This window comes from Dama dama, chromosome 12 (genome assembly GCF_033118175.1).
Source record: "Dama dama isolate Ldn47 chromosome 12, ASM3311817v1, whole genome shotgun sequence".
Lineage (NCBI taxonomy): Eukaryota > Metazoa > Chordata > Mammalia > Artiodactyla > Cervidae > Dama > Dama dama.
In genome coordinates this window covers 47534677-47548526 of record NC_083692.1, presented here as the reverse complement: position 1 = coordinate 47548526, position 13850 = coordinate 47534677, and the positions used below count along the sequence as shown (strand labels likewise).

At 35.0% G+C, this 13850-nt stretch overlaps 1 protein-coding gene across 3 annotated transcripts in view; it reads left to right on the top strand.

Moving 5' to 3' along the window:
• CCPG1 (cell cycle progression 1) overlaps positions 1-13850 on the top strand; it is a 38591-nt gene that overhangs the window by 23105 nt on the left and 1636 nt on the right. For 2 of the 3 annotated variants that reach the window (XM_061157200.1, XM_061157198.1), the window contains exons 6-9: positions 2650-2901; positions 4007-4033; positions 7235-7356; positions 10730-12138. In XM_061157200.1, the coding sequence (XP_061013183.1) occupies positions 2650-2901; positions 4007-4033; positions 7235-7356; positions 10730-12138 (1810 nt within the window). The remainder of the gene's footprint in view (positions 1-2649; positions 2902-4006; positions 4034-7234; positions 7357-10729; positions 12139-13850) is intronic. The other variant, XM_061157199.1, reaches the window with a different exon arrangement.

The following is a 13850-nucleotide window of genomic DNA, read 5'->3' as shown; positions in this document are numbered from 1 at the left end:
CAGGTGGGGTTAAACCAGATGCTGATTTAATTTGAGAATATTTGTGGGCCAGATGTGTAGTCAGATTGAAGCCAGGAGCATTGTGGAAGAGTTCAAATAGACATTTAAGAAATGATGCCACACACTGTTGATTGTATTTCCATGAACTTCAGTACATCAAAGCACATTATGCTAGTTTTAATCTCCTTTTTGAACTTGAACTTCCTAGAATTCTACAGATTCACTTAAGCAGAATATTTTTTAGGTGTATTTTTATCCATTGTTCTCCTTCCCAGGGAATTATTTCAGTAAAAGAAATGCTAAAAAATAATTTAAAATAACAGTTTGGACTATGTTGAAAATAGTCTATATACATCAGTTGTTAAGAATTTTTGTTCTCTTCCCTTAGCAGATTTTTTCTTGGTTGGTAAAATTTCCTGCCATCTGTTGCTTAGTTTTGTTTGTTTTTTCCCTTTCCCTGTCTTCTCCATCTCTATAGAATTTCAACTTCTTTTTTTTTTTCTTCTTACAAATTAGATTCTTGTGGCAGTAATCTTTTCGTTGGTGTAAGAACATTTCCCAGTCCCTCCATATGACCCTCTCCTCCCCTAAAGAAGCAGAGTTGGTAGTTGTATAAAAGTTTGTGTTTTATGTGTTTTTTAAAAAGTCATGATTATTAGATTTTGATGGAGCATGTGATATTAAGTGATAAATAAAATAAGTATTTTTCAATTCTCTTTTTCCTTTTTATTCTTTGTAATAAAGCTTTATACATCTTTTTTCCCCTGTTTATTCACAAAAGAAAGATGGTGGGAGAAGCTGTGGAAGATTCCTGAATGCATAAGGGGATGGGATGATCAGCTGAAACACCACGTTCCTAGCCAACTCACTTTCCAAGGTGGTGTGACTAAATCTGATCAGCTTTTCTAGAGCTGAGTGTTCCTAGTCACATTTACTATTTACTTAGTGCTTTAAAGATATCTAGTGTAATCTGTGATACTCTGAACAGGTGTTCAAAATTGATCTTGTAATAAAGCTGGCTAAGCTTTTTGCATGCCTTTGCATTGCTTGCATCTTGGACTGTGGGCCAAATTATGCTTTAAAAGAATCTCAGCTGTCATATGTATGGGTTAAAAAAGATGGAAGCATTAGATAAGAATGTGAATTTTTTCATTTGGGCCAGCCCTATCTGTTTACTTAGAATGCATAATGAAAGCAATAAGTCAACTTAGAATTGAAAATTTAAGAAATTTACAAATGGTTTGTTTTTATATTTACCCATCTTAATTATGTGAGAAAGTCTGAATTAAGTACTCCAGCCATGATCATGAATGCCTTTATATTGTGTAATGCTTTGTTTAAGTCTTCCTTTCTTTCTCTTTGTCCAAGAATGTAAGCTCACAGCTGAGGCGATGACATCTTGGAAAAACTAGTGATCAAGAATAACCAGATAAACATGATGGGCATAAGGGTTTTGACCCAAAGATCTCTCAGTGACACCTCTCTCTTTAACTGTTAGGAATATTCATTCATTCAGTAGTGCCTTCTGCCTTTGTGTTTATTGTTGTAAGTGTGAGAGTCAACCGAATTCTCTATGATCCAGCTTTCAAAAGTATTGTTTAACCTGAGTCAGCAGCTTTGCTGTGGCATGGATACCCTGTCTTCTGAAGAAGTGTTTTGCTTTTCTGAAGCATGAATGTTTGTGGGTTTTGGAGCTCTTTGTATCAAATTTATGTTCACATTTTATTGTTACTTGTAGTGCTTTTTTTTTTCCTTCTCCCTGGCCTTTGGAAATTATTACTGAGTCATGTAATCTGTGTCAGCATATAGTTTATTGATATATGGGACAACATTAAGAAATAATACATTTGAAAAAACTGAAGATGGTTTTTTCCAATGAATATGCTTCTAGTATTTGAGATTTCTTGTGATTTTTTTTTTCTATTTGTTGTTCTTTATTATTCTTTTCATAAAGGAGCAGCACAAGACTAGTCCTTAATATCGGAGATAGCTGTTGTGTCACTTCCTCATGCTGACATATTTACTAGAGGGTAAAATTAATAACCTTCTAGTAAGAGTGGCAGTCGAAGGGAAGGGCTCATCTGACTTCTGGAAGCCTGGGTTAAACTATAGTGCTTTGAACCTTGATTTGGGGCTCATAGGATGGAAATAAGACTAGGGGCTAGTACACTCAGGGAAACTTTTGGTAGTTATTGTCTTTTTTAAATCATAGGAACTGCTTATATACTTCCCTCTGTTCCTTAAACAATTGAGCTTAAATTACCTCCATTTGAAATTAAATTGGAGAGAGTTTTTTTTTTTCCCCTACTTCAAGAAATAGCATTTGTGGCACTTATAGCAGTGAAACTTAATAGGCTATGAGAATGATTGTTTTAATGGTGTGAAGTATAAGGGAGGTTAAAAAAAGAAAAAAGCCAAAACCAGACGCTCAGCAGCACACAATATAGTTAAAAAAGTCTTAGGTATCACAATTGAAATCTTGGGCTTTATGTTGATAAATTTGAAAATTTAAGTTTTGTTTCTGTTGTGTTGTTTTTGTTCTTGGCTGTCTTATGTAAAAAGGCATGTAGGATGGCATTCTAAATCATATTTACCAGGAAAGCTTTCTAAAATATTTAATATTTATCTCCATTTTTCTTTTTAAAATAGTATTTTCATCTCAGCCTAGCGATGACGAATCAAGCAGTGATGAAACCAGCCATCAGCCCAGTCCGACCTTTAGACGACGTCGTGCCAGAAAGAAGACTGTGTCTAGTTCAGAATCTGAAGAAAGGCTACTTGCTGAGCAAGATCCTGAACCCCCTCAGGAGCTATGTAAACGCCAGTTCAGTAGTGGTCTCAATAAATGTGTTATACTTGCTTTGGTGATTGCGATCAGCATGGGATTTGGACATTTCTATGGTAAATATTTGCAAGTTTGTTATATATAAACTGATAGTGAAGAGTGAGGCATTCTGGGAGCTGTTTTCAGTGTCATCCTTGAAATATATGACCTTAGAAAACTTGTACCTGTTTGAGCCTTAGTTTTCTTGTGGAAAATGGGGGTAGTGTTGCCTCACAAAGCTATTTGCACTTAAATGAAACAGTATTTAAGAAATGTAAGGGCTGTTCATACACATATTATTAGGATTATGTAAGTTCCATTTGTAACTATATGTTACATTTGAAATGAATGTCACAGTAATTGGTGCTCAATTCTACCTTCAGGTTTCATGCAGGCATTATATTTTATGACTGTTGGTATTACTTCTGTGAGTCACATGACTTAAGAATTCACTTGTATTATACTTTGCTCAGTGTTATTTACATTGGTTAATTACCCTTATTTACATTGGTTAATTATTTTCTTGATGCAAAGCCTTTGAAACTACCCTGGTGAAAGAGGAAGGAATTCCACATGGTCTTTTTCTTTTGGGAGCCTGACCATTGAATCTTATTTAAGTTGTATATTTGTACAAAGATAAGACTATTTGAGAACTGAACATTCGTACTTTTTGCTTTATTAAAAATTTGAAAAAGTTTAAGCAAATGTCTTAGATCTTGTCACCTTCACAACTTGCAGTTAGCCTTATATTAACTACATTTAGGATTTTTGCCTACATAATACACAGTTTAGCTTTCTGAGTAATCTGGTTTTTCTAGTTCCTTCCACCAGTGTGTTCCTTAAGATTTAAGAATTACATGTACCCTGTGTTGACTCTTAGAGATGTATTATTCAACATAGTGTAATATAAGAAGAAACTTAGTGAAGATAATCAATTCTTGTTTAAAGTGAGAGAAAATAAATGTGTTTCTTCTTGTTTTTAACTTCATATTAATAAAAAATAAGTATTTAGATGCCTGGTGGATGTCTGCTTGAATTTAATACTGGGACCTTTTAATTTGTATCTTCCCTTGAAGTTTGTTATAGTGAGATTTGACTTGAAATATATACCTAACTTGTTTATTATCTAGCTGGAGCAAATGTATGAACATTTCTTTTGAGCATGGTTTTTTCCCATTGCAGGTAAACGTGGAGGTAACAAAGGAGAAGGTGTAATTTTAATCTTTTTTTCTTACTAAAAAAAAATTGGACAGTGATTTAATGTTAATCCACATTGCATTAAAGCCCTGCAAAATGCATGACCTTTAAGTATTTTGTAGAAAGATTAACTTAGGAGTGCTTTTAAAAACTGATAAATTATTGCCCTCTTATTTAAGGTATTTGTTACTTGTCAAATTTACTTTATTATATTGAATAAAATATTTTCCTGTAGTACTTCAGATTAGCTTTTCAGAATAGGAGCAACCTTCATAATAGTAGGTCTATACATTAATGAGACTGGCTCAGTGAACATACAAAACCTTAATCTGAATGATAAGTTTTTCATGGTTACTTTTAAAGGATATCACGTTTTTTTTTCCTTAATTGTGGCACTGATCTCAATACTTTGAGTTCTTTTGAGTTGATGTTAGAGCCAGCTTGAATTTCCCAGGCACTGTGAAGTCAGTCATTGGATTCCATAATTAGTCATTTGCTTTATAATTATTTATCAAGAACACACTACTAAATTAATCACTCAGAACATTCACCAACCTTGGCTCCATGTAAATTTGGAATGTCATATCTATGTTGGATGGAAGAGAGAACTATTTAGAAGGACTGAGGATAGTAAAAGAATACTGTAGGTATTTGGCACTGCTTCAGGTCCTGAAAGTCCTTACAAAAAATTTTTGAAAATCATGATGAAGTGCTTATCTTGTTCTTTCTTTTACTTATAGACTTCATATTCTAAATTGACAGTGGAATTCAATTGATTGGTTTTCCTCATGGAGTTGCTTTAAGTATAGGCTGCCCTGCCCTTCAGCAAATAACATAACAATATAACTAGGTGCTAAGTTATGAAGCACAAACAAGAATCATAGCTCAGACTGTGATGCTGAGTCAGTCATCCTAGAGGAGGTAGGATTTGAGTTGGGTCTTTACTTCCACATACCCTTATGTGGAAGGAAAACAGAACATGCTAGCAGTGGAGAACCTGATAACCTGAAATTAAACTTGCTAAGTTTGGGAGCACTGAAAAGACTGGCAGGATTGTATAGCCAGGTATAGAATAGATATTTAGAAATAATGGAATATAAAGTTGGAATACATGGGATGCTATTATACTGTAAAACATCTTGGAATCTGAGCAGGAGAGTTTGATTTATAGTGACCTGAAGCAGTAATTTTAGAGGAAAAGTGCAAAAGATAAATAGTGTGGGATACATTAGAATAGTCAAGTAGAAGGTTTGGTAATTCATATATTTGGTGATCAGGGCCTTGACTGTTCTAGTGAAGCTGGGGATGTAGAGAAGGCTGGTGAAATAAGGAACATGGAATACCAGTGGAAAATATAACTTTGAGCCAGGGATACTTGAGATAGTGGTAGTTTACTTTTTAAATTCCAAGAAGTGTGTTAGCTTCTTTACTTTAGGTGGTGGGGGAATTAGAGGGATGAATTTTTTGGTCAATGATAAAAGTTAATAGATGGTGAGCACAGTTTGGTTTACCTGGCGTGCTGCAGTCCATGGGGTCACAAAGAGTCAGATAGGACTGAGCAACTGAACTGAACTGAACTTTATTTTAGAGTGAATTAGGGCAGGTGCTGAAGTGGTTTTGTTTTGCTTTACTGAAGACACCCCAAAAATTTTGCCCAGCAGGCAGATGGATGTATTGGCTGGAAGCTCTGGTGAGACTGAGACACTTTATCTGTAGAAAAGAAGTCTTACTGCAGTGGTAGCAAAAACCGACAGTGGGTTAATGTGATTAAGGTAGGCAGATTTGTGGGCATAACCAGAAAGCCTTACACCCTGGGTTGTAACACTTGATGGTTTACAGCTGAAGGTGTAGAAGGAAAAAAAAAAAACTAATGACGGGATTGACTGATAAGTGTCACATTGATAGTCATCAAACATATGCTGTGTAATAGTACCACAAACTCAGATCTCAACACAGTTTTAAGATATTTCCCAGTGGCCAAAGGAATTCATTCTGTTAGCAGTTTTGGGGAAAAAAAAAAGCAGTTTTCTGTTGCCTTGGAACTATAGATAAATTTATTTTAATATTTCAAAAGATCTGAGATTTTTTGGAATAATAGGGAAACAAATTTGCCATGCAAATTTGTGAATTTTTTTTTGTTTTTCTGTTTTTATTAGTTGGAGGCTAATTACTTTACAAGAAATGAATTCTGACAGAGTATCATTGCTGTTAACTGGTAACAGTTGTTTGTAATTTGGCAAAAGTTTTTAGTGGTTTTCAAGATGTATTAAAGAAATAAGTTATTGTTTCAGAAATCAATAAACTGCTAATTTATTATATTCTTTCACTACAAAATTCTGTGATGTGATGCCACTCAGTAGATGTAGTATTATGGTTGCCAGATGCATTTGGCCTTCTTTTTGATTAAGTGTTTTTTCTCATGCATGAAGCATGTAGCAGCATGTGAACAGCATGTCTTGGCAAATTAACAGTTTGATTTTTAGGGTGAAAACATAGAGCATCCTGGTTAATTTATGATTCACGGGGGTAGGGATGGTGATACTCCACATAGGCCTAACTAATGCAGAGTTCTTAAAAGAGCTGGCTCTGAGAATGATGGGTAATCATAATTAGCCAGTTGTTTTCCTTGCTATTCTTTTTGGGCTTATGCTATATCATTTAGGCAAAATATAGTGAGAAAAAATTTCATTTTTCTTCAGTGACTTAAACCTGTGACAAGACTGCATGATTTGTTCTTTTCTCTGTTGAAGTGGGGAATGCAGCACTTTATGTACCTCAGAGAGCCCTTAAGTACAACAAACTTGAGTGCCTTCAATATAATAAGACAGAAACATGACATAAATTATTTTGCTTGGTAGGGTAATATGGTCTGGCTTGTTTTAATCAAAAGTATAGTGAACGGCTTAAATACACCTGGTGTATGCTAAATATAATAAAAAATATATTAGCCTGTTTGGTCTGATTTATAAATTAGCATCTATCTGTTGCCATTTAATGAATGACACCATAAGATTTTACTTATTCCTTCTTTGTTTATATAATTAGAATTTTTATAAAACTGAAATATTTTGTAAAACTGTGGTATCTTAAAGAAAATGATCCTCTCTGGATCAAGCAGTTAAATATATGCAAATTATGTGTTTCATTGTATATTTAAAAATACTGGTAATTGTGACATTTATATATCTCTAATAACAAATGTTTTATTTTTAGGCACAATTCAGATTCAGAAGCGTCAACAGTTAGTCAAAAAGATACATGAAGATGAATTGAATGATATGAAGGACTATCTTTCCCAGTGTCAACAGGAACAAGAGTCGCTAATAGAATATAAGGTCTGTACTAGTAATGAATTTTTAAAATTGTGTTATCCAATAATTATTGCGCTATTCAGATACCAGTACAGTGCAGATTAGTAAATCAGTAATAGTACTGGTAATTGTTGACTGAGTACTTATGTGTCCTGGTCAGTGTTGTACCTTACATACAGCATTTCTTGCCACATCCCAGTGAATTAAGCAAATATTGATACTAATTTCATTTTACAGATAGGAAAGAGATTCAAAAAAGCCAAGTAACTTTCTCAAGTCTAGCAATCAACAAAGCTGAATTTAATTTTGTTTATCTGACTCCAAAGATTTTGTTCCTAATCACTATATTATAGTTAACATTATTTTAATTGATGTTATATATAAAACATTATTAGTCGACTTTCCTGGTGGTTCAGTGGTTAAGAATCCACCTTATAATGCAAGGAACACCTGTTCGATCTCTGGTTCAGGAAGATCCCACATGTTGCGGGGCAGCTGAGCCCGTGTGCCACAGTCGCTGAAGCCTGCGTGCCCTAGAGCCTATGCTCTTCAACAAGAAAATCCACCGCAGTGAGAATCCCGAGCCCCACATTTAAGAGTAGCCCCTACCTGCTGCAACTAGAGAAAGCCCTTGTACAGCAGTGAAGACCCAGCATAGCCAAGAATAAATGAAAAAAAAAAACTATTATTATTATTAACATTATTTTTATAGAGCCAAGCAAAACATTTTCATTCAGTGAGAGAGAAAGAGGAGAGCTTGTACTTTTCTCTAGGAGGCACCCTTGCTCATGGGGAATAATCAGGCAGTCCTTTTCTCTGGTCTCATGTCAGTTATGAAGACATTCATAACTTCAGTTATGAAGACAGAGAAAGCATGTTATGAAAATACCTGAAATTCACCTAGCTCCAACAGGACTGTGCTTTCCATTCTGGGTTTATGAGGATTAGCAAAATATTTCCTCTCTAGTTCTTGCTTTGGAAGGGTATCGGGATTACAGTAAACTCAGGGTAGAAAGGTAAACTGTTCCTTTTTGCTTCCATTTCCCTAAATTTCCTTCACAATGTATATGCTTCACAATGTAAATTTCCCTTCTTTATGTATATACTCTTGTTTTATTTTTTGTATATATATACTCTTTATAGGGTTATGGTTGTATTTCTTTGGAAGACAGAATCCCTCTTAACATCTGAATTATATCTTTCAGGAATGGATTACTGAAGTTAATTGTAAATAGTGTAGTTTTCTCTGCCTTGAGCAGTGTGCTAGTCAGTCATGTCAGACTCTGTGATCCCATGGACTATAGACTGCCAGGTTCCTCCGTCCATGGAATCTCTAGGCAGAAATACTAGAGGGAGTTGCCATGCCCTCCTCCAGAAGGGCGTGGCAACCTCTTGAGTTATAACCTTGAGCAGAGGATGTTACGGGAAGCAGCAGCCATTTTCTTCTTTACTATCACGGTTTCTGGTTGCATAGAATGATGCTGGCTCTAAGGAGACTCACCCTGCATAGATATTTACTGAGTCAGTTCTTGCAAACCTCTTGTCTCCAGCTGCTAAATGTGGTTTGGAGTTTGAAGATCTTCATGGAAGACCTGTCCAGGATCTGCTTCGTCACTTAATTCAAGACTTTAGAGTTTACTGGATACAGAATAGTGACCCCTCTAGTCATCCTGCGGCAATCCCTATGCTTGTGCGTTTAAAGACAGTACTGCACTAGTCTGCTCTACGCCATAGTTCACTCAAAAAATCAGTGAAGTAAGTTGACTTGCAGTATTATATTAGTATCAAGTGTACAGCATAGTTATTCAGTATTTTTTACAGATTATATTCCATTAAAAGTTTTTATAAGATGGTAGCTATAATTCCCTGTTCTATACAGTATATCCTTTATACAGAGTAGTAGTTTCTACCTCTAATCCCATACCATAATGCGCCCTTTCCCCTTCCCTCTCCTCACTGGTAACCACTAATTTGTCTTCTATATCTGTGTTTCTGTTTTGCTTTTATATTTGTTTGTATTATTTTTTAGATTCCCCATATAAGTGATATACAGTATTTGTCCTTCTCTGACTTACTGCACTTAGCATAGTATTCTCCAAAGTCCACTTCTGTTGGATAAATGAAACTTGTTTTCTCTCACACAGGGAGAGCAGATGAAATAACTATAAGGAAATTTTGATTTTTAATTGTTTCTTTGAAGATTAATGAGCCAGACAGTGAAGTATCCATCTCAGATAGTTAGTCTTCAAGTGGAAAATCTTGTCATTAAAAGGACTTTTTTTTTGGACTCTGTCAGATATTTTTATGGTCTGACTGAAATGGATTAGTCATGGGACTTCCTGGCAGCCCAGTGGTTAAGACTTCATGCTTCCAATGCAGGGGGCACAAGTTTGATCCCTGGTCTGGGAAATAAGATCCTATATGCCGCATGGCATGGCCAAGAAAAAAAAAAGTCTTGGCATTTTCCTTGCGGTCAGGTAGTTAGGACTCAGTGCTTTCACTGCTGTGCACGTGGGTCAAAAAGTAAAAAACAAAAGTGTGTTTTTTTTTTAAAGAGGGAACAGTCATAATGTTTGTAGTCAATTTTAAACAAAGTTGAAATACCATTTTGCAGATTTATACATAAGAGATTTTAACTGACTAGATAGTGGTATAACCATTAATCTATTTAAGCATAACCATTGATCTGTTTGATTTCTTGCTATTTTGATTAAAGTTTGTTACTAATACATGTATTGACAGAAAAATTAGACCCTTCAAGGCTACCCAGCACTGCAGCAAAAGTTCTGTAAACTTGATTGGACATAATTTCTCTCTCAGAAATGGTGCTGACTTCAGAGTTGCATTGCTAATCTGGTCAGTCTCTTCAGAAACATTGAAATTGGAGAAATTAGTTGTAAATGTTACCAAGATTTAGTCTGTTCTCTGAAATGTGGGAGAACTTATATGACTTACCTGAACTAGGATGTTAATTTGTGTAGGACCAAGATCTTTCAAATAGTACTAAGATTATTGAAAATTTTTTCCTTCAGAGACTGCCACGAGTATATAACAGACTTTTGAAGCCTGAAGTCATCTCTAACTATAATTTTACTTTTTATAAGATAATCTCCATCACTCAAGGATGAGGGAGCCTTTAGTCCTTCTTAAATTCTCTCTAGGAGCCTTCTCAGTACAGATTGTGAAAGGTAGAAGGCAGTCTTCTTCCAGCATGCTATTTTCTTGCATATGAATCTTTTATTTTCCAATTGTCATGTATTGAAAATACTACATAAAGAATAGTCTCTGTGGAAATAGACACTAAACATTTATGGAGTATTTTTTATACCATAAAGATTTAAATTCAGCTTTGATATTTTACTTGATATTTTTCTTTCTTATCTTTCAAAAAATTTAGTCATTGAAGGAAAACCTTGCAAGGTGTTGGACCCATACTGAAGCAGAGAAGATGTCCTTTGAAACTCAGAAAAAGAACCTTGATACAGAAAATCAGTATCTAAGAACATCTCTGGAGAAGGAAGAAAAAGCTTTGTCTTCATTACAGGAAGAGTTAAGGAAATTAAGAGAACAGATTAGGATATTAGAAGACAAAGGGACAAGCACTGAATTAGTTACAGAAAATCAGAAACTTAAGCAGCATTTGGAAGAAGAAAAGCTGAAAACACACAGTTTCCTTAATCAAAGGGAGACTCTACTGGCAGAAGCAAAGATGCTCAGGAAGGAACTAGAAAGAGAACGACTAATAACCATGGCCTTAAGGGTGGAACTCCAACAGCTAAGCTCCAGTCACTCATATGGCAGCCCAGACTCGCCCAGTGTAGTGACTGAGAAAAAGGAAATAGAAATGTTACGGGAAAGACTCGCTGAGCTGGAGCGCAAGCTCACCTTCGAGCAGCAGCGCTCTGATTTGTGGGAAAGACTGTATGTTGAAGCAAAAGATCAAAATGAGAAACAAGAAACTGATGGAAAGAAGAAAGGGAATAGAGGAAACCACAGAGCTAAAAACAAATCAAAGGAAACATTTTTGGGTTCTGTTAAGGAAACATTTGATGCAATGAAGAATTCTACTAAGGAGTTTGTGAGGCATCATAAAGAAAAAATTAAACAGGCTAAAGAAGCTGTAAAAGAAAATCTGAAAAAATTCTCAGATTCAGTTAAATCCACTTTCAGGCATTTCAAAGATACCACCAAGAATATCTTTGATGAAAAAGGCAATAAAAGATTTGGTGCTACGAAAGAAGCCACAGCTAAAAAACCGACAACAGTTTATAGTGAATATTTACATCCACAGTATAAGGCACGTACACAAAACCAGAATAGTAGAGGCCCTACTATGCAGAGAGAGGGAAGAAAAGAAAAGCCTCATTTTGAAGAATTTGGAAAAAATACAAATTCACAGAAATGCAGTGCTGAGCATGACTGTGGTGGAAATTATAATTCTTTCAGAAAGGCTTGTTCTGGTGTATTTGAATGTGCTCAACAGGAATCTATTAACCTTTTTAATGTTAAAATGTTGAATCCTGTAAGGATAGATGAATTTAGACAGTTAATTGAAGGGTATTTATTAGAAAAACTGGATAGTTTTCATCACTGGAAAGAACTTGATCACTTCATCAATAAGTTTTTCCTAAATGGTGTCTTTATACATGATCAGAAGCTCTTCACTGACTTTGTTAATGATGTTAAAGATTATCTTAAAGACATGAAGGAATATCAAGTAGATAATGATGGCGTATTTGAGAAGTTGGATGGATATATATATAGACACTTCTTTGGTCACACCTTTTCCCCTCCATATGGACCCAGGTCGGTTTACATAGCACCATGTTATTATAATAGTTTTTAACATTTGTAGATTGAATAGCATTTTTATAATTTGATAAGTTTCTTAGAATGCTACTATAGTTGACCCTTAAACAACCTGGGGGTTAGTCTGCATATGACTTATGGTCAGGCCCTCTGTATCAGCATTTCTGCATCTGAGGATTCAACCAGCCGCAGACCGTGTAGTACTGAAGTATTTACTATTGAAAGATATCCAGGTATAAATAGACCCGAGCAGTGCAAGCCCACATTGTTCAAGGGTCAGCTGTATTTGTTGTAAAAGTACTTTTTGTAAACAAAAGTACTATTTGTAAAAGTACTTTATTGCCTTGGAATTTAGGATACATTAAATTGAAAGATTAAATTTTAAGTTAAAATCTATTACAAACTGAAAATTTTATAAAATCAGTTTGACTTAAGCAAATGGTTTAATTTCTACCTTAAAAAATCTGCTGAGGATATGAAATTCTATTTTAGCCTATTTCATTTTTTTCATTATACTTTATATGAAAAGATAATCACCATAAGTTAAATTATTTCCTTAATCTTTTATTTACTCACTCACTCTGGGAAGCTAGGGGTGAAAAATACAAATTATACTTTGAATGAAATCAGAGTAACAATTCAAGTGTCCCACTTGCTTTGTCTATTCTACTTACCAACTAAATTATGATATTTAATACATTTATTATAGAATAATTATTGGTAAAGGTAGAGGCAAGATCAAAGGGGTAAACTTAGCAAGCCACAAGTTCTAATGCGTGTGCTTTATATATAACCTTTAAAAATAACATTGTATTATCCATTGCTTACCAGCTTTCTATTCTGTAACACGAAACTCTCCTAATCTTTGAATGTTAGCTTTATTTTTTAATCCTTGAGATAGTTTTCTCTCTATATAGCTTTTTGAATAAATGTAATGTGTCAATAAAATAATGAGACTGATTTTGGTGTCTTTAGTCATTAAATACATATCTAGGGCAAAGTACTGTGAGGCTGTCCTGAGGAAAGAAATGAAAAAGTCTTGCTGTCAAGGAGCTCACAAGCTTTTGGAGAATTAGGTCAATACAGGAAATGCAGTGGAGATTTGGAGGCATATGTATATGGTGGCCTCAGTCAGTAGATGTTTGGGCACGCTTCATAATAAGATGGCCTTTGAGCTGAACTTTTTAACTGGTTTTTGAAGAAGTAGTGAGAACTTGGCTGCCGCAGATGGAGTACATTCCACTCAAAGGGAGCTTCGTTTGCACTGATTTGGAGCTGTGAAGACATGCTAATGTTAAGGAGACAAGGTAGAGCTGGGGTGTGAACAGGAGAAGAGAGTCAGATCATGAAGAACCTTCCTGCTGGAGGACTTGTTTTGTTGCATTTTGGGTCACTGGCAGCAGCCTGAAGGGTTTATTGGAAAGAGTGAAGCTAGATGCTGAAAGTGGTTTTTGAAAGATACAGACATGAGCTGATGAGTAACTAGGGCAGTAGCAGGAATAGAAAGGAGGGGACAGATTTGAACAGTATATAGTAAGTAAAATCAGTGCTATTTCTTGTGAAATAGAAGTAGAAAGTAACAATACCTTTTGAGATTTCTGGGTTGGGTCACTAGTTATATAGTTACAAATATATGTCTGTGTCTATAGTTATATGTGTGTGTGTATATATATATAAAATATATAACTGTCTATAGTTATATATAGACA